At 44.0% G+C, this 20705-nt stretch overlaps 1 protein-coding gene across 1 annotated transcript in view; it reads right to left on the bottom strand.

Annotated features, from left to right (window-relative positions):
- Positions 1–6282: 6282 nt before the first annotated feature.
- Positions 6283–20705, bottom strand: part of LOC122946557 (3-galactosyl-N-acetylglucosaminide 4-alpha-L-fucosyltransferase FUT3-like) — a 30408-nt gene continuing 15985 nt past the window's right edge. Inside the window, exon 2 of the mRNA XM_044306275.1 lies at positions 6283–8063. Within this exon, the coding sequence (XP_044162210.1) occupies positions 6956–8063 (1108 nt within the window). The 3' untranslated portion in view covers positions 6283–6955. The remainder of the gene's footprint in view (positions 8064–20705) is intronic.

The following is a 20705-nucleotide window of genomic DNA, read 5'->3' on the forward strand; positions in this document are numbered from 1 at the left end:
GAATACCACTGGTGGCTTAAGCATGGCTCGCTGATTGGTGGTGGCTGCAGCAGTGGGCGGGACGGCAGGGAAGTGTATGCCAGGGTAACCCGGTCCCCGCCACTGCTTCTGGGACGCTCGTATTTACCTTTCTTATTGCCGTGCACCGCACTGTTCTGTACTTACTGTAGTACCGTATGTATAGCATTAAGATGGCGCAGACCGGCAGCTCCCTCGGTCATGCGCCGCCTGCCCCGCCTGCCGCAGCTCCCTCCTCATGCGTCGCCTGCCTGTTCATTCATAAAGTGAGATAAGCGGGCAGGCGGTGCATGAGGAGGGAGCTGTGGCAGGCGGGGCAGGCGGCGCATGACCGAGGCAGCTGCCGGTCTGCGCCGTCCTAATGCTATACATACGGTACTACAGTAAGTACAGAACAGTGCAGTATACATTAAGCTATGGATCGGATTGAATGTACTTAACAGCTGAGGGGGCCCGGTGTATTAGAGTAGAATCACTGCACCGGGCCCCGCCATAAGTGTCATCCACAGAGCCCCATCAGTGTAATCCACAGATCCCCCATCAGTGTCATCCACAGATCCCCCATCAGTGTCATCCACAGATCCTCCATCAGTGTAATCCACAGATCCCCCATCAGTGTCATCCACAGATCCCCCATCAGTGTAATCCACAGATCCCCCCCATAACAGTGCGTCATCCACAGATCCCCCCCATAACAGTGCGTCATCCACAGATCCCCCATCAGTGTCATCCACAGATCCCCCATCAGTGTCATCCACAGATCCCCCATCAGTGTCATCCACAGATCCCCCATCAGTGTCATCCACAGATCCCCCATCAGTGTCATCCAAAGATCCCCCATCAGTGTTATCCACAGATCCCCCATCAGTGTCATCCACAGATCCCCCATCAGTGTCATCCACAGATCCCCCATCAGTGTCATCCACAGATCCCCCCCATAACAGTGCGTCATCCACAGATCCCCATAACAGTGCGTCATCCACAGATCCCCCCATAACAGTGCGTCATCCACAGTCCCTCATACCAGTGCAGCATCCACAGACCACCATTAGTTCAAAACCTACCAAAAGCACACCTTTTGGTTCAAAATATATTTTTCTTATTTTCCTCCTCAAAAACCTCGGTGCGGCGTATAATCAGGTGCGTCTTATAAAGCGGAAAATACTGTATATTAAGAGACACTATAGTCACCAGAACCACTACAGCTAAACATAGTAGTTCTGGTGTCTATAGCATGTCTATGCAAGCTTTTTAATGTAAACACTGCCTTTTCAGAAAAAAAGGCATTATTTACATTACTGCCAAGGAACACCTCTAGTCGCCACTCATCAGACGGCCACTCATCAGATGGCCACTAGAGGTGCTTCCTAGTCCAGTGTTGCACAACGCTAAACACTCCTCATAGAAATACATTGATTCAAAGCATCTCTATGAAGCCACGTATGCTCAATAGCCTCCCAATGCTTCTCTATGGGAAAGCAGTGGGTTGGCTATGATATACTCACACACTGCACTTTCCTGTGCATTTTATTGCTGAGGTGATCTGTGAAGTACTTGCACATCGCACATTACTGTGAGTTGTATTGCTGTGGAGCTATGAGATACACTGAGACTGAGTGGTGGAGGGAGTGATTTTTTTAAAATTAATTTGTAAAAATTTATTTTGAAGATAACGAAGAGAAATTCTGTACCAAGTGTAGGTGACGTGGGCAGCGAGATATATGGGTGGGGCTGTGTGTGGGTGTGGCTTGAGGGTAGGCAAAGACAAAGGGGCCCCATAATCTCCTATTGCCTGGGGGCCCCATGAGTTGTCAGTCCGCCCCTGGGCCTGATGACCAGGTACAAACAAATACACTGTGATGAGATGAACTCCAGTAAACACTCAATAAATCCATAAAATGTCTTCTTTATAGTATAATCACATTAAAAACCACCTGCCATAGATGTGATGTTTTTTGCTCTGTTTAGCAACTCATGGGTGTATCCTCTCTCTCACGAGTATCAATAATGTGACGTTCCTGATCACAAGACTCAGCGTTAGAAAATGAGCGACATATGAACAAATATTCCTCCACAGGTAAATTATGGATTACATGATGTGTATACTGCTATTAGCATGTACAGCATCCTCCTCCAAGAGCCACATTAGTCTGCAAAGTGCAAAAATATCTTTGTCATGCTATATATGCATTTACTGTATATTTCCTATGCACATGGTAATCACAAGTCATATCTTTAGCCACCACTAGATGGGGAAGGTGTCATTCAGTACAAAAAATAACGGTCGCAGTCTTTGTTGTTCGTAGTGACACATTAGCCGTACATGCTGGTTGTCAGGGGCAACACATTGTTGTCGCAGCATGTATGGGCTTTGCTTCCCTTCTCCTGGTTCCTCCCCTGTCTGGCGCAGGAGGGGTTAACTCCCTAGCTGGGTTTTATCACCTGTGGCTTCCAGGCTGTAGTCAGTTGTACTCCAACCTTGGTGTGCACTGAAGTTATGCTCCTGGTCTGGATTTGCCATCTTCCTGTGTGAGGGCCACCTTGTGGGACATCAATGTCTCACCGATGTCTTCTATGTCATCCCGTTGTTTACCTTCCCTTCACTACCCTTGCATATGTTTGGTGATGTTTATGTATGGGTGGTTGTTGTCTTGTCTAGTGATTGTTACATGTCTGCTCTGTTGGTGTCTGTAGTCCAGCATGTTTGCTAGACATGTTCCCTGTGTGAAAGCCTCTGGAAGGGGGTCTCAGGGTTTCCCGGAGGGGGAAAAGGGGGTCTCAGGTTTCCCCGGAGGGGGAACCACAAGTCAGTGTGCAGCTCTGCCGGGGGTTGCCATGCATCCTGTCTGCATGGGGCTCCAGTTGTTGTTGCCACGGCAGGTAAGTGCGTGTTGTTTCTGGGCACTTGCCTGCCGATTCAGTAGCAGTGCACTGTCTGTCTCTTCCCTGGCAGCTAGGCCAGTGAGACTCCTGTTAATCCGTGTCTGGGATGAACAGGTCGTCTCAGCCCTTTCCTTATTTGAGGGATTATCAGGGCGACTAGGTTCCTGGGTGCAAAAAATCCCCCCTTATAAGGCCTCATGCACACGACCGTTGTTGTGTTCCGTGTCCGTTGTTCCGTTTTCCGTGATTTTCTGCAGACCCATTGACTTTTAATGGCTCCGTTGAAAACTCAGATGATGCACCGTTTGTCATCAGCGTCCGTGATCCATGTTTTCAGTCCGTCAAAAAAATATGACTTGTCCTATTTTTTTCACGGACAACGTTTCACAGACCCATTCAAGTCAATAGGTCCGTGAAAAAAAACGGAGGCATACAAGATTGTCATCCGCGTCCGTGATCCATGTCTGTTTTTTTCCTATCATTTGCAAGGCAAACTTTTTTTCCTTTTCCTTCATGTCTGGTAATCCTCCAAAAATCGAGGAAGACACACGGAAACAAAAACGGAAACGGATCACGGAACAACAGAACCCCATTTTGCGGACCGTGAAAAAAATACTGTTGTGTGCATGAGGCCTAATGTGCACCAGTGCAAAAAAAATGCCCCCTTATAATGTGTACCAGTACAAAAAGTACCCCATTATAATGTGCACCAGAACAGAATATTCCCCCATTATAATGTGCACCAGTACAAAAAATATCCCCTTATAATGTGCACCAGTACAGAAAATGCCAACTTGTAATATATGCCAGTACAAAATATACCCCCTTATAATGCACAGTACAACCCACCCCCCTTATAATCTGCACCACTACAAAAAATATCCACTTATAATGTGTACCAGTACAACCCCCCCCCCCCCTTACATACAAGCTTACCTTTTAGATATGATGTAATGTCTGGAGGTTACAGCAGCACTGGAGCGTTATATGAGGAGCGGCTGATATCAGTCACATATGATGTAATGTCTAGAGGTTATATAAGCACTGGAGCATTATAAGAGGAGCTGCTGATATCAATCACATATGACTGTGGATAGGTCATCAGTATCTGATCGGTGGGGGTCTGACATCCGGTGCCTCTGCTGATCAGCTGAGAAGGCATCGGTGCTCCTGTGAGCTCTGTGCCCTTCTCTGTTCTTTTCCTAGGCCATGTGACGTCACATTCATTGGTCAAGTGGCCTCAGCCCCATAGAAGTGAAAGGTGCTGAGCATGATACCAAGCACAGCCGCTATACAATGTACGGTGCTGAGCTTGGTGAGCTGTGAGGAGGCCGTGGTGCTACTGCGATTACTTCAATAAACGTATCTTTTGACTGGGTGGTTTATCTAGGACATGGAATGTCCACGTGTGGCTGCTGTCCAAACTACTGACTGTACATAACAGACACAGTTATCAACTAAATGAGTTGCTTAAGGGTACTTTCACACTTGAGGCAAAAGATCCGGCAATCTGGACACAAATAGATGCATTTGTGAGATGTGTCCGGATGTGGATCCGTCTCACAATTGTATTGCAATACTGAATCTGTCTTTCCGGTTGTCGTCCGGAAAAACGGATCCGGTATTATTTTTTTTCACAGATTTAATGGTCTGCGCATGCGTGGATAGAAAGAACTGATCCATTTTTTTCGGAACACTTGGGGCCAGATCCGGCATTAATGCATTTAAATGGAAATTAATGCCAGGTCCGGCATTCCGGCAAGTGTTCAGGACGAGGACGGAAATCATCACTGAAAAACAAAAACGCTAGTGTGAAGGTACCCTTATGGAAAACTATTTGATATAGTGCAGTGCACAATACTGTTCTGTTTAGCACATTGTATTTTGTGCTAAAATGCATACATTAATGTGCATGAGACTGAAAAATTAACAAGTAATATCTCCAGCTCTAGGGTGGCCCCGCAAAATCAATTCCACTGGTGGGCCCTAGTCACCCCAGTCTGACACTGACTCAGACCCCCATATCAGACACCCATATTAGATCTTTAGATCAGAAACCCATATCAGACCTCAAATCAGAACCCCATATCAGACCTCCAATCAAAACCCCCGATTAGATTCTCAGATCAGACCCCAATATCAGAGACTCAGATCAGACCCCCATATCAGATTCACAGATCAAACCCATATCAAATCTTCAGATAAGACCCTCATATAAGTTCCTCAGATAAGACCCCCATATCAGACTTCAAATCAGACCCCCATTTCAGATCAGACCCTATATCAGACCTCAAATCAGAACCCTCATCTATAGTGACTGTCCCCCTTTACCGTTATTTAGGAGACCTACCTGCTTTGACCATCGTTTTTTAGCATTTATATATTTAAATAATTTTTGGGGATTTGATTTGCTCTCTTTTGCCACCCGCTGTTTGTTTTGGATTTTTGCAGATTTTATCTCCTTTTTACAGATTTTATGATGAATCAATAGACAGATGGATAGATTTTTTTTCTTTGTGTTTCTAGCCATGGCAGCGTGCACCCGCGCATTGGGATGTGCTGACTGACCCCCTTTATCTTTGCAGTTTGTACTGGAGGCGTGGCTGACTCCATTTAGTCTTGCACCCCAGACCAGCTGGTCTGCCCCATAGGCTGATTTTAATTAATGTAAGTATAAAGCTGTAGCCTGCTCTCCCTGCACTCACTGGAAGCCTTTTGGCATCAGGAGAGGTATAGAGTGGACTCTCATTGCATTTATTGGAAGCCGTCTGGCACCAGGAGAGGTATAGGGTGGGCTCAGCATGCATGTTGGTACCTGCATCCCCGAAATTTAATGGAGGCCATTTTGGCACCAAAAATGATAAAAAGCAGAGTGGACCCAGCATGCATGTGGAACCTGCACTCCCTGAATTTCATGGTGGCCGTTATGGCACATAACAGGTAGAATTTTGTGTTAGGTTCCTGTCTTACAGAGATCGCCTTGACGTGTGGCAGACGGTCCCAAATAATTGTGTACAAAATATATTTGCAAAGAATCTCAAATTCACAAAATAAGCGTAGCATTTGCACCAGAATATTTTCTATTGCTGTGGCTTGATTTTTTTCTTAGATAGATAGAATGGATGGATAGATCGATATTGCTGTTGCATTGTGTTTTTTGCTTTAGAATTTTTAGCCACAGTGACATGTCCTTTTGATTTATTAAATTGTACAGGTTATGCTGACTTTGTCTTTTGTTTTTTTCAGTATGCATGTGGAGATGCAGCTGCCCTCATGTTGGATTTACACTCTAACCAGTAGCCACCATTGTTCTCTGATTTCATGTGAAGCCCAGTGGCACAAGGATGGGAGTCAATCTAGAGTAAGGTCACCTCGCCATGGTAGATGGGCAAATATTATTTTTTATTAAAATGTATTTGCTTAATACCTTGTTTGTATTTATATAGTGAGTGCAGCATTAGTAGCATTTAGAATCCATGTATTCAGTATTTGCAAAGAGCTGTTACATTGTGTTTTTGCTATTAGATTAATAGAAAGACAGACAGACAGATAGGTGGTATAAAATCCAGTCCAGAAAGGACCCTTTGGGGTGCACATCCCATTGTTTGAAAGAAAATGTCTATATATTTCTACTATTAGTAGCTCAGCTTGACTCTGATGACCACACACAGCCAAGAACTGATGACTATCAGGGGTGTAAAGAGAGAAAATGGCCACAATACAGTTACCCTTCACTTTAATTATATTCACTCCTCGTTCCATTGTGAAATTTAATTTTCTTAATGTGAAAATATAATTAACACTCGTACATCAATTATAAGAATAATATAGAGTGATGACCTAGTGACCGAGAGCTTCTGAACCACCACAGCAGCTGATATAACACTGAGTAGCACCAGTACTCATCCACTGATACTGTAGCTCCTTTAAGGGATTCCTTCCACTTCGATTAGTTTCACATTTAATTTATCTTTATGGGGTCCTTTAATGTCAACCTACTCGTGTTAGAGTAGAGACAGTAGAGATATCGGTTTTCAACTTTCTAGGTCAAAGATTACACATCTTCCAGAAACCACTTTTCCACACTATGAAGGACCTGGTAAACGGGACTTTCTCTGATGATTGCACATATTTTGCAGTAGCTATATGATGCTCCTCTACTAAAAGCAACACGATATTGAAATCTCCAGTTAAAAAACTTCCTGTACTTCTCATCGTCCTTGTCCAACTCTAGAAGATAGGCAGCCAATTCCTTAGGACTTGTGAAATCATCAACGTGAATGAAGGCATCTCCAGGGACAAAACGTTCATAGTTCTTCCGAGATGTTCCTAACACAACTGGAACCGCCCATGATCCAAAAGCATTGGACCACAACTTCTCGGTGATATAATCCTTGTAAACTGAATTCTCAAAGGCGAGGTAGAACTTGTACTGAGATATGGTGGCAAAGAAATCATCCCAGCTTAGTTTCTTGTGCTTTGCTCCATATACATCAATAGTAATGTGATTCTTTAGCTCCTCATAATATGCAATGCGGGGGGCACCAGGGTACCACTTACTGACGACCCAAGAGACCAGCTTGGATTTTTTGGGAATGGTAAAGTTTTGCCCTCTCTTTTTTAATGGCTCCATCTGACCATATGGACAATGTATATCTGAATCGCGCCGGAAGGTCATGGTCATGTTGAATAGGTTATCTAACATTTTCAAGTTCTGGATAATCCGTGGTGGTTCCATATTGTACCAGATCCAACGCTGAAAATTAGGTTTTGACTCTTGGGGCAAAGAGTTTTTGTCATACATAATATCTGCGTGATGAATGAGGACAGCATCGGCAACACCATATAGACTTCTATCTACTGTCAACTTGCATCCAAATATACCATATTCAGGACACTTATCTAAAGGAGATTGATATCCCCAGGGCCACTTCCAAATGAGGACAATAATGTCCTCCTCGTGTTTCTTTGGGGGCGTTGGGCTTTTTACTGCTGTCTCATTTTGGTTCTCTTTTCCTTGACAAATTAACTTTTGAATATTTGTTGACACCCCAGAGGTGATACTTGCACGTTTCCATACAAAGGATAAGATGAACAGGAAAAGAAAGAGGGCCAATATATTTAGATGTTTGCAGTTGACTGAAGACAAGATCATCTTTAGTCTGTAAGGAGATGGAGAATCCAAATATTAGTTGTGTAGATTAAAGGGTTTCTGTCATCAGAAATACCTAAATTAAACAGTCTGACATTAACGATGTGCTAATGTCAGCTAAACCTAACTAGCCTATTTCTAGCTTTATCCATGCCCCCGTTACTCCTTAAATGTACCTTGTATAATATGTAAATTAGCCTCTAGGAGCAGGGGGGTGTTGATCCTGCTCCTAGAGGCTCTGTTCTCCCACCTCTGTCACCTCTCTCCAAGTCTTGATTGGCAGGCCCAGGCAGCGTTCGCATCCTCCTGCTGGCCCTGAGTGCATGTTAAATCTCGCGTCTGCGCACTGCCGCTCAGTATTTGGCGCAGGCATAGTGAAGGAAGGGACGCTCACTGGCTGCCGACTTCCTTACTGCACCTGCGCTGAATACTGAACGGCACTGCGCAGGCGCAAGATTTACCATGCACTCAGGGCCAGAAGGAGGATGTGAACGCTGCCTGGGTATGTCAATCAAGACTTGGAGGGAGCTGTGTGTCTCCATGGTAACAGACTACAGATAATCCCTGCAAGTAGTCCGATCTGGCAAATATGCTCTCTTACATCTATCAGCATTGCCAGTTTTGGGTGGTTTTGGTTAATATATACCATCTCTAACTCTGACCTCAAACTAAAGATATTACATTTTACATGTATGATTGACCCATTTTGGATCCTCAATTTTGACAATGATGTTTTCATTTTTGCAATAACATTTTTATTGTTTGATCAACATATCTATCTATCTGAAGGCTCGTTTTGTTTGCAGGGTGAGTCATGGTGCAGAATAGAAAAAAACATTGTCCTTGGAATTCAAATGGGTGCCTCATTCATTGAGTCAGCATGTTCATGCTCATGCCAAATTACTCCTCTACTCTAGTTATTTAAATATCTCCGTGTCCCATTATTTTAACACCCCTAACTTTTTTTTCCCATTAACTGAGGTGTGTAAGGAAGGAAGAAAAAAGTCTCAAGGGAATGTTCACATTGAGTGCAGCAACACCTGAACAGTGTGCCGTTCTGCTATATGCGCAGCTGAATATACTGTACAATAAAAAGTTTGTTTTAAAGCTGTGCAACCTACTATTAACTTTTAAGTTGGGGGTGGGGTGAGCTTTAATTTTTATCTTTTATTCCATTTTTTGGATCAGTTCTGATATTCCTTTCTACAATACATTGCAATACTTCTGTATTGCAATGTATCATGTTGCAGAAGGATGGCTTTATGTAATCAGGGACATAGGGGGCCCTCCCTCTGTCTAACCACAAAGATGCCATGTTACAGATGTGTCCACACTTAACTGATCACAACATGTCCTGAGATGTGTGTCACGAAATGACGTTATATCTAAATTGGATCAATTGCAATACAACGTTCAGACAGCAGGTGGCACTTTTTTTTTACTGTGCAAAGATTACTTACCATATATTTTGACCTGTGCCATTGTTCACTACAATTCTATATGCCGTATACTATGATTTAGATACACTTGGTGTCAGTATACAGTGCTAGTTTAGTATTATATTTATTATATTCAAAATAACACACACCAACCACAGTATTCTGCAGAGAGTATTATATACATTTAACAGTCCCATCACATGTTACAAATGTACATAATACAATTCAGACACATTGGGTGTTAGTAAATACCACAATTTTTTCAAGACATTTAAAATACTTATTGATTATTGATTGTCTGCTGAGCTGTGTATCTAATCCTTCCATGTGTGATACTGCCTGATGAGTTGTGTATCTAATACTATTATGTGTGATACTGTCTGCAGAGCTGTGTATCTAATCCTATTATGTGTGATACTACCTACTAAGCTGTGTATCTAATACTATTATGCGTGATACTGACTGATGAGTTGTGTATCTAATTAATACTGTGTGATACTGTCTGCTGAGCTGTGTATCTAAGCCTATCATGTGTGATACTGTCTGCTGAGCTGCATATCTAATCCTATCATGTGTGATACTGCCTGCTAAGCTGCATAGCTAATCCTACCATGTATGATACTGTCTGCTGATCTGGGTATCTAATACTACCATGTGTGATACTATCTGCTGAGTGGTGTATCTAATCCTATCATGTGTTATACTGTCTGCTCAGCTGTGTATCTAATCCTATCATGTGTGATACTGTCTGCAGAGTCGTGTATCTAAGCCTATTGTGTGTGATACTGTCTGCTGAGCTGCATATCTAATCCTATCATGTGTGATACTGTCTGCTGATCTGGGTATCTAATACTACCATGTGTGATACTATCTGCTGAGTGGTGTATCTAATCCTATCATGTGTTATACTGTCTGCTCAGCTGTGTATCTAATCCTATCATGTGTGATACTGTCTGCAGAGTCGTGTATCTAAGCCTATTGTGTGTGATACTGTCTACTTAGCTGTGTATCTAATCCTATCCTGTGTAATACTGTCTACTGAGCTGTGTATCTAATTCCTACCATGTGTGATACTATCCGCAAAGTCGTGTATATAAGCCAATTGTGTGTGATACTGCCTGCTGAGTTGTGTATCTAACACTATCATGTGTAATACTGCCTCCTGAGTGGTGTATCTAATCATATCATGTGTGATACTGTCTGCTCAGCTGTGTATCTAATCCTATTATGTGTGATACTGCCTGATGAGTTGTATATCTAATCATATCCTGTGTAATACTGTCTCCTGAGCTGTGTATCTAATCCTATTATGTGTGATACTACCTGCTAAGCTGTGTATCTAATACTATTATGTGTGATACTGACTGATGAGTTGTGTATCTAATCCTATAATGTGTGATACTGCCTGCTAAGCTGTGTATCTATTCCTATTGTGTGATACTGTCTGCTGATCTGGGCATCTAATACTACCATGTGTGATACTGCCTGATGTGTAGTGTATCTAATTAATACTGTGTGATACTGTCTGCTTAGCTGTGTATCTAATCCTATCATGTGTGATATTGTTTGCACAATCTTGTATCTAATCCTATTCTGCGTGATACTGTCTTCTGAGCTGTGTATCTAATACTACCATGTATGATACTGTCTGCAGAGTTGTGTGTCTAATCCTTTTGTGTTTGATACTGTCTGCTGAGCACCATGTGTGATACGGTCTGCTGATCTGGGTATCTAATACTACCATGTGTGATACTATCTGCTGAACTGTGTATCTAATCCTATCATGTGTGATACTGTCTGCTGAGTTGTGTATCTAATCATATCGTGTGATACTGTCTGCTAAGTGGTGTATCTAATCTAATCCTGTGTGATACTGTCTGCTGAGCTATGTATCTAATCCTATCATGTGTGATATTGTTTACAGAGTTGTGTATATAATCCTATTCTGTGTGATAGTGTCTGTTGAGCTGTGTATCTAATCCTACCATGTGTGATACTGTCTGCAGAGTTGTGTGTCTAAGCCTATAGTGTTTGATACTGTCTGCAGAGTTGTGTGTCTAAGCCTATCCTGTGTGATACTGCCTGCTGAGCTCGATATCTATTTCTACCATGTGTGATACTGTCTGCTGAGCTGTGTATCTAATTCTTTCATGCATGGGCGTAGGGATCACCATAGCAGCCATAGCAATGGCTATGGGGCCCTACGCCACTGGGGGCCCGGGCTGCCTGCTGAGGATTATTATAATTTTTTTTTATTCATGTGGTATAGCTACAGGGGTCGCAGGCCCCTCCAGGACAGACATAGAAAGCGCTATCTGCAGGTCCTGTAGGCTGTGGGCAGTGCGATAGGGGGCGGCCGGAGGCAGAGAGGCGTACCTGCAGTGAGGAGAGGGAGTGGTCCCGCTCCCAGTCTGGGCGGCAGTCCTACTGGCCGGAAGTGGAAGAGGTGGAGTGTACAGCGAAGCTGCGTGCTGCTTGGCCTGGCAGCACTGCTGGAGTGTGGGCGCGTAGACGTTCAAGTGGCTGTGAGGTGAGGGCTGGCTGACTCTGGGACTGGTAAAATTTACTCTGGAGTCCTGGACCATTATATCTTGGGAGGAGGGGGGAGCAGGACCCTGGAGGTCTGGACCAGTACATTTAAGGAGAAGGGGGGAGCAGGACCTGGAGGTATGGTCTGGACCATTATTTAGGGGGGAACACAACACTTGGACCATTATATCTTGGGAGGAGGGGAGCAGGACCCTGGAGGTCTGGACCATTATATTTAGGGGGAAGCAGGACCCTGGAGGTCTAGACTAATTTATTGAGGGGGGAGCCGCAGGATCTCCAAGGTCTAAACCATTAAATTGTGGGGGGGAAAGCAGGACACTTGATGTCTGGACCATTATATCTGGGGACTGTCGGTGGGAGATTTAGGATGGGTGTGGGGGTGGGAGGTCTTGGAGAAGTGTGGGGATGCTGGGGTGGGAGGTACTGGAGGGGTGTTTTGGTGGGAGCTCTGGAAGGGGTGGGAGGTCTGAGAGGTATGTGGGGGTGGGAGATCCGGGAGGGGGGCCCATAAATTGTTTTGCTATGGGGCCCAGTCATTTCTAGCTACGCCCCTGCTTTCATGTGTGATATTGTTTGCACAGTTGTGTATCTAATCCTTTTCTGTGTGATACTGTCTTCTGAGCTGTGCATCTAATACTATCATGTATGATACTATCTGCAGAGTTGTGTGTCTAAGCCTTTTGTGTTTGATACTGTCTGCTGAGCTGTGTATCTATTTATATCATGTGTTATACTGTCTGCAGAGCTGCGTATCTAATCCTATTATGTGTGATACTGCCTGCTGAGTTGTGTATCTAATCCTATCATGTGTGATACTGTCTGCTAAGTGGTGTATGTTATCTAGTCCTGTGTGATACTGTCTGCTGAGCTATGTATCTAATCCTATCATGTGTAATATTGCCTGCTGATCTGCGTAGCTAATCCTACCATGTGTGATACGGTCTGCTGATCTGGGTATCTAATACTACCATGTGTGATACTATCTGCTGAACTGTGTATCTAATCCTTTCCCCTTTCGTCCTCCGGCAGCACATCATGGGTTAATAGGTTGGCATTTTCCTTTTAGGACCGCCCACCTAGCAAACAGGTAATCAATCAATTAATTAAACTAATATCCTGGCCTATAAGGGTCACCTCCCACAATGCCTTGGTGTGTTTTTTTTATTGTCCTCTTCAACATAGGATGTAGCCCACCTAAGAAGATTACTGCTTGGCCGCATACCTTGACACGGTTTTAAGGCCTGGGAGTAGGAATAGCCATGGTGTCCCCTGGCTCCACTCCTGTCCGCTCCAGCGCCATCCCCGAAGTCCCTGGGTTCTTCGGTAGCGGGGCTTGGATCTCCGGTTACAGCACTATCTTTTTACCGGAAGTCAAGTGCCGAACTTCCGGTTTTCGCGTGTGGAACGCATCGTGACACGCAGGCGCTTCCGGATGACGTCACAGGTGCCCCTCCGGCCCCGTTTGAGAGCCAAATTCAAATTGCTTAAGGTATTTAAGAGAGGATCTAGCTGGAGCTCGATGCCCTTTGTACCAGGCAGCAGAGCTCCAGCATTTAGAGGTATTATTTAGGATCTCTTCACTCTCTAAGGAGAATGTATTTTTCTCTTTCTTCCGCATGATTTATTTTACCTCCCTTAAATTTCAGATGTCCAGCGCATCAAGCAGGGGGGAAAAGAGATCCAGGAAGAGCAAACATAGGATGTGTCAGGCCTGTGAGCAACCGCTCCCTGATGATTTCCTGCAGGATCTATGTGCCAGGTGTCACCATGATACTCAAGATTCCTCGCCATACAAAAAGAAATCTCAGTCATCCCTCTGTATTTCGTGTCTTCACCAGTTACCCGCAGATCATTCCTCCAATATTTGTAAAGGATTGTACTCAGCCAGATAATCCGTCAGATGCCGAAACAGAGAAAATTATGTCTCTGTTCAAAGAGTTCCTCAAACAATCTAAGAATAAGGGGTCAAAGAAGCCGTGTTTATCCCCATCATCTTCTGAGGAGTCTCTTCGTTCGGAAGGCGAGATTTCTTCTGATTCAGATTCGCACTTCATAGAAGATAATTTTTTATTTAATAAAAAAGATGCGAATCGATTAATAAAAGAAGTCAAAAATATTATGGAGGCCAGTAAGGAGAAATCTGGCACTCGTGAGGAAGATTATCTTTTTCTACTTCCCCTACTTCCCCAAAAAGAAGGCTCCTGTGTTTCCCAGCCACCCGGTCTTGGACGCAATAATGCATAAAGAATGGGAGCAACTGGTGGGAAGGATTAATCTAGGATCTAGATTCAAAAATATCTACAAGCTTGATCCTGCGGAATCCACAAGTTGGAAGTCTCCCTCCAGAGTCTATTCAGCAGTAACCAGATTAACAAGAAAATCTTTCTTTCCTTCAGATGATTCAGCATTATTAAAGGACCCTATGGAGAAGAAGGCGGATGCTCTACTTAAGAGACTACATACGTACCTCGCTTCTATGAACAAAGCAGCTATGGCCACGGTACCGCTAGCCCGTGCTCTGAGGGTATGGCTTAGCCAATTAGGCAGAGATATTGAAGATGCCGTTTCCAGGGAGGATTTACTCCGGCAACTACCGACTTTGAAGCTGGCGGCAGAATTTCTTTGTGACTTTCCAGTTGATTCCTTAAGGCTTATTGCAAAAATGATGGCACTCACCAATTCCGTTAGAAGAGTCAGATGGCTAAAACTCTGGTCTGGAGACCCCTCTTCAAAAAGTAACCTATGTTCGCTTCCCTTTGAGCCAGGCAAATTATTCGGCTCTCATCTGGATAAACTGCTTGAGGCCAATATGGAAGATAAGGCGTTAAGTTTTCCACAGCCTAAACGCAGAGAGAAAAGATTTTTTCGTCCCTACAGGGGTAAAGATTCCAGGAGATCTACCTTTTAGAGGGCGTCCCAGTCGTGGAAGATCTGACCGTAGGACCTGGATTCCTGCGGAGAAGTCTAGAAAAAAGATCGACCATAACAGATCTACCAAGCCTGAATTCTGACGCCAGAGGTCCGAAAGTGGGAGGACGCCTGGCACTCTTCTACCCCAGATGGCGGCAGATTACCTCAGATGGCTGGGCACTGAATGTTGTTCACAAAGGCTATACACTGGAATTCAACCATCTCCCAAGAGACAGCTTTCTTCTCAATGATGGAAGAGACCTAAAGATCATTCAGCTTTTAGAAGAGTTCGTGGAAAAAGGAGCTCTAGAACCAGTTCCGGTTCATCAAGAATATTCAGGCGTCTACTCCAGGGTGTTTCGTGTTCCCAAACCCGACGGAAAAAGATGCTTAATTATAGACCTCCGCTATGTAAACCGCTGCATGAAAAAGATCCATTTCAAGATGGAAACAATAAGGTCCATTACTGCGGTCCTCAGAAAGAATCAGTTTATGTCCTCACTGGACTTAAAAGATGCATACCTCCACATTCCGATCCAGTTACAATCAAGAAAATACTTGAGAGTCGCCATCAGGATGGGGAAGAGAACGATGCATTTCCAATTCAAGGCCCTCCCGTTCGGCTTGTGTTCTGCCCCAAGGATCTTCACAAGATCGCTGTCATTGTTGTTGTGGAATTTCGTCTTCAGGGGATTCAAATCTTCCCCTATTTGGACGACTGGCTTGTCGTTGCAGAGTCAGAGAGTCTACTTCAGCATCATCTAGAAGAGACCATAAAACTTCTCCAGTCTGTAGGTTTCCTGGTAAACTGGGGAAAGTCCGATCTGATTCCTTCCACTTCCAAGATTTTCCTTGGCTTCCTGATAGACACAGTATCCATGAAGTTATACCTTCCTCTACCAAAGATGGAAGCATTGATGAAGGAAGTAAAGACACTAATATCTCTGCCTTCACCTTCCGTTCACAGAGTTATGAAGACACTGGGACATCTGACAGCTGTTGCGGATGCGGTGCCTTGGGCGAATAGCCACACCCGAGATCTTAAGCAGAATTTACTCCAATCCTGGCGGCACAGCCGTTACCTATTGGGGGCGAAGGTGAAGTTATCTTCCTCCACAGTACAGAACCTCAGGTGGTGGCTTCACTCCAGCAATCTGGTCAAGGGAAAGAATTTCCAGTTTCTCTCCTCAGTAACCATCACGGCGGATGCATCCAGCCAGGGCTGGGGAGCGCACCTCCAGAACAAGTGGGTGCAAGGCCACTGGTCCCCCAAAGAAAGGAGGCAGTCTTCAAATTACAAAGAATTGAAAGCTGTACTGTTAGCACTTTACAAGTTCAAAACCGAGGTATCAGGGAAGTCAGTACTGATCCGTTCAGACAATCTTGTCACGGTATTCTATTTGAACAAACAAGGGGGCATGAGGAGCAGCCTCCTGCTGCAACTATGCAAGAAGATTTTCGAATGGGCAGAATCACATCTTTCGGAGTTGAAAGCTCTGCATATGAGAGGGTGCACGAATACTCAAGCGGATCTTCTGAGCAGGAAGATAATCAACCAAGCGGAATGGGAACTAAATCCTATTATCTTCCAAAGCCAGATGGGGATGTCCGTCCTGGGACCTGATGGCATCTGCGACAAACAAGAAGTTAAGCAAATTCTGTTCTCTGAAGATCTCTGACAATCCTGCAGTGGTAGATGCCTTCTTAATGAGTTGGAAGAACCTCTCTGCCTACGTTTTTCCCCCAGTTCCTCTCATTCCGAAGACATTACGGAAGATTGTAGAAGAGAAGACTCTATTTATAATAATAATAACCCCCTTTTGGCCAAGGAGGTCATGGTTCCCGCTCCTCCTTCATCTATCCAGGGGAGAATTCTGGAGACTCCCTCTACGTCCAGATCTTCTTCTCCAGAACGGCCTATATCATCACCGTCTACATCTTACAGTCTGGAGGCTGAAAGATCTGAATTAGAGGGAAAAGGTCTTTTGTAGTCTGTCATTGATACCCTTCTTGCCTCTCGCAAAGACTTGACTAAAAAGAAATACGCGAAGATATGGAAGAAATTTGTTTCCTGGAGGTCTGAGTCTGACCATAAAGATCTTGATGTCTCCTCAGTTCTGCAATTTCTTCAAGAGGGTTTTCAGAAAGGGCTCAGACCCAATACCTTGAGAGCCCACATGACTGCCATTAACTCCATGACGGAGAATAGATTCCTTCATCACCCGCTGATCTTCAGATTCTTCAAGGCAGACTTTCTTCAGAACCATTTGATCCTTTACAGGAGGTAGACATCAAATGGCTTTCCTATAAGGCTTTATTTCTCACGGCTATCACATCCGCAAAAAGATTGGGAGAACTGCAAGCCTTGTCATCCAGATTCCCCTATGTACGCTTCCTACCAGATGGAGTATTATTATATACAATTCCAACTTTTCTGCCTAAAGTGCCTTCTTCAGCTAATAAAAACAGAGAATCATTTCTTCCGGTATTCTTTCCTGATTCAGTTAATGAGCAACAGACCCTTCTGAATATGCTAGATGTTAAAAGAACATTACAGATCTACCTCCAAAGAACTAAAGATTTCAGAAAAAAAGAAAATCTTTTTGTTCTCTTTGCTGGTCCAAGAAAGGGACTTCTGCCTTCCAGGAACTCTCTTGCGAGGTGGATAAAGTCTACAATTATGGAAGCCTATTCTCTCGAATCCATGCCTCCACCTTTTCCAATCAAGGCCCATTCCACCAGAGCTGCAGCAACCTCCTGGGCAGAGATGGCGCAAGTTCCTATTGAAGATATTTGCAATGCCGCATCATGGTCCTCGTCTCTGACGTTTGCGAAGCACTATCGTCTGGACATCAATGCTAGGAGCTCAGCCTTTGATACTGGGGTTTTGTCAGCAGCCTTGGATGAAGGTCCCTCCCTATGAGATCTATAAAAATCCCATGATGTGCTGCCGGAGGACTAAAGGGGAAAGGAAAAATTCGTACCTGGGATTTTACTTTCCTTGAGTCTGGAGGCAGCACAAGTTTACCCTCCCTAATAAATTACTTCTTTGCATATATTTGTCTGAGTCAATTTCTTAAACACGCCGAGGCATTGTGGGAGGTGACCCTTATAGGGCAGGCTATTTGTTTATTTAATTAATTGATTACCTATTTGCTAGGTGGGCGGTCCTAGAAAGAAGATGCCAACCTATTAACCCATGATGTGCTGCCTCCGGACTCAAGGAAAGTAAAATCCCAGGTACGAATTTTTCCTATCATGTGTGATACTGTCTGCAGAGTCTTGTATCTAAGCCTATTGTGTTCAATACTGTCTGCTCATCTGTGTATCTAATCCTATAATCTGTGATACTGTCTGCTGAGCTGTGTATCTAATCCTATCATGTGTGATACTGTCTGCTGAGTTGTGTATCTAATCATATCGTGTGATACGGTCTGCTAAGTGGTGTATCTAATCTAATCCTGTGTGATACTGTCTGCTGAGCTATGTATCTAATCCTATCATGTGTGATATTGTTTACAGAGTTGTGTATATAATCCTATTCTGTGTGATAGTGTCTGTTGAGCTGTGTATCTAATCCTTCCATGTGTGATACTGTCTGCAGAGTTGTGTGTCTAAGCCTATTGTGTTTGATACTGTCTGCAGAGCTGTGTATCTAATCCTATCATGTGTGATACTGCCTGCTGAGCTCCATATCTATTCCTACCATGTGTGATACTATCTGCTGAGCTGTGTATCTAATTCTTTCATGTATGATACTGTCTGCTGAGTTGTGTATCTAATCCTACCATGTGTGATATTGCCTATGAAGCTATTGTAGGTATGTGTATAGAGTGTTATACAGATACAGAGATAAGGAGCCCTCCTCTGTGCACATACTGTACACTCCAGCCACTTCTGAGAAAAGGGAGATGCAGATGGATTTCAGTCCCTGTATTTCTTGTCTTGTGGATGAGACCTGATTACAAGTTAAATAGTTATAGAATCCCATTCATGTTGCTATTGAAAACATAACACAAAACATTCTTAGGCCCCTTGCAGACGAACGTGTCCGGATGCGTTGCGTCTGCGATCAGGAAAAATCGCAATTTCAGTCAGTTTTGACTGCGATTGTGTTGTGTTGCTCTGTTTTTTCCACGCAAGTGCGATGTGTTTTGCTTGCGCGTGAGAAAAAACTGACTGTGGTACCCAGACTCGAACCGGACTTCTTCACTGAAGTTTGGGTTTGGTGTTCTGTAGATTTTATTATTTTTCCTTATAACATTGTTATAAGGAAAAATAATAGCATTCTTAATACAGAATGCTTACTAAAATGGGGCTTGAGGGGATAAAAAAAATTATAAAAATTAACTCAACCCATCCTCTTGTTGCACAGCCGGCATCTTCTTCTTTCTTCTTCTTTCAGGACCTGCCAAAGGACCTTTGATGGTGTAATCGCTCTCACCATGTGGTGACGTCGGCACAGGTCCTGCTGAATGAAGATAGAAGATTCTATCTTCATTCAGCAGGACCTGTGCTGACGTCACCACGTGTTGAGAGCGATAACGTAATCAAAGGTCCTTTGGCAGGTCTTGTAAGAAGAAGAAAGAATATGATGCCGGCGGCGCGAACAACAGGATGAGGTGAGTTAATTATTATTTTTTTTAACCCCTCAAGCCACATTTTACTAAGCATTCTGTATTAAGAATGCTATTATTTTCCCTTATAACCATATTATAAGGGAAAATAATACAGTAAATTAACTTGAATGGTGTCCGGGGTTGCTTTCATCCCTATCATCTCCTTAGCAACCATGAATGAAAATCGCACCGCATCCACACTTGCTTGCGGATGCTTGTGATTTTCACGCATCCCCATTCTTTTCTATGGGGCCTGCGTTGCGTGAAAAACGCAGAATATAGAACCTGCTGTGATTTTCATGCAGCGCACAAGTGATGCGTTAAAATCCCCGCTTATCTGAACAGCCCCATTTAAGTGTCACAACCAGACATCTGAGAAGCTCTGACAGATGTCTTTCAGAACCTCCTCCTTGAGCTTCTTTGTTTTGGTTTTCAGTTCCTCATCTCGTTAGCCTCTCTCAGCTGTCTTGTAGTTGGACTGATTGCTTCCCTTTAAATTCCTCCCCATAATGCATTAGTGTGCGGTTTATACAACTTCCTGGCGTGTGTGTGCATGCTGATCCATTTCCCAGTCTTCTACAAGATAAGTGTTGTACATTCATTTGTGATTTTATGTTTGCTGGATCCCAGGTGACCCTGACTCCCTCCGTGTCTAGTGTAGGGAGCCGGTGGTTGTGTCCCCTCACTATTGTAGGGTGTTCAGGTGTTATATAGTCGAGGTTCGTGGATATGCGATCATCCACCATTGGGGTGTTTGCATAGGCTGAGCAGAGTCAGGGAGAGTGCCAGGTCTTATGCAGGGGTCTCCCTTTTGTTCCTTAGTTTTGGATCCAGTGAGTCATATATTCGTTTTTGCATTGTCTTGTTTCCTGTACATCTTCCGTGACATTAAGTGAATGGGTCCAGATTCAGTGCTGGTGCAATGCGTTCACCTCCCGCATTGCACCCGCATGGAATTCTCGTCCGTGTGAAAGGGGCCTTATTGTCTTGGGTACCTGAGGCGGTGCTTATTTTTATGAAAAAAAAAAAAAAAAACACTTTCCACAAAGCATTACATGCCACTAGTTTTGTCCCCCTTACATTTTTTGGGGGGCGGTTCAGACCTTCACCCAGTAGCAGACCCAGGTATGTGGA

Source organism: Bufo gargarizans, chromosome 9 (assembly GCF_014858855.1).
Source record: "Bufo gargarizans isolate SCDJY-AF-19 chromosome 9, ASM1485885v1, whole genome shotgun sequence".
NCBI lineage: Eukaryota > Metazoa > Chordata > Amphibia > Anura > Bufonidae > Bufo > Bufo gargarizans.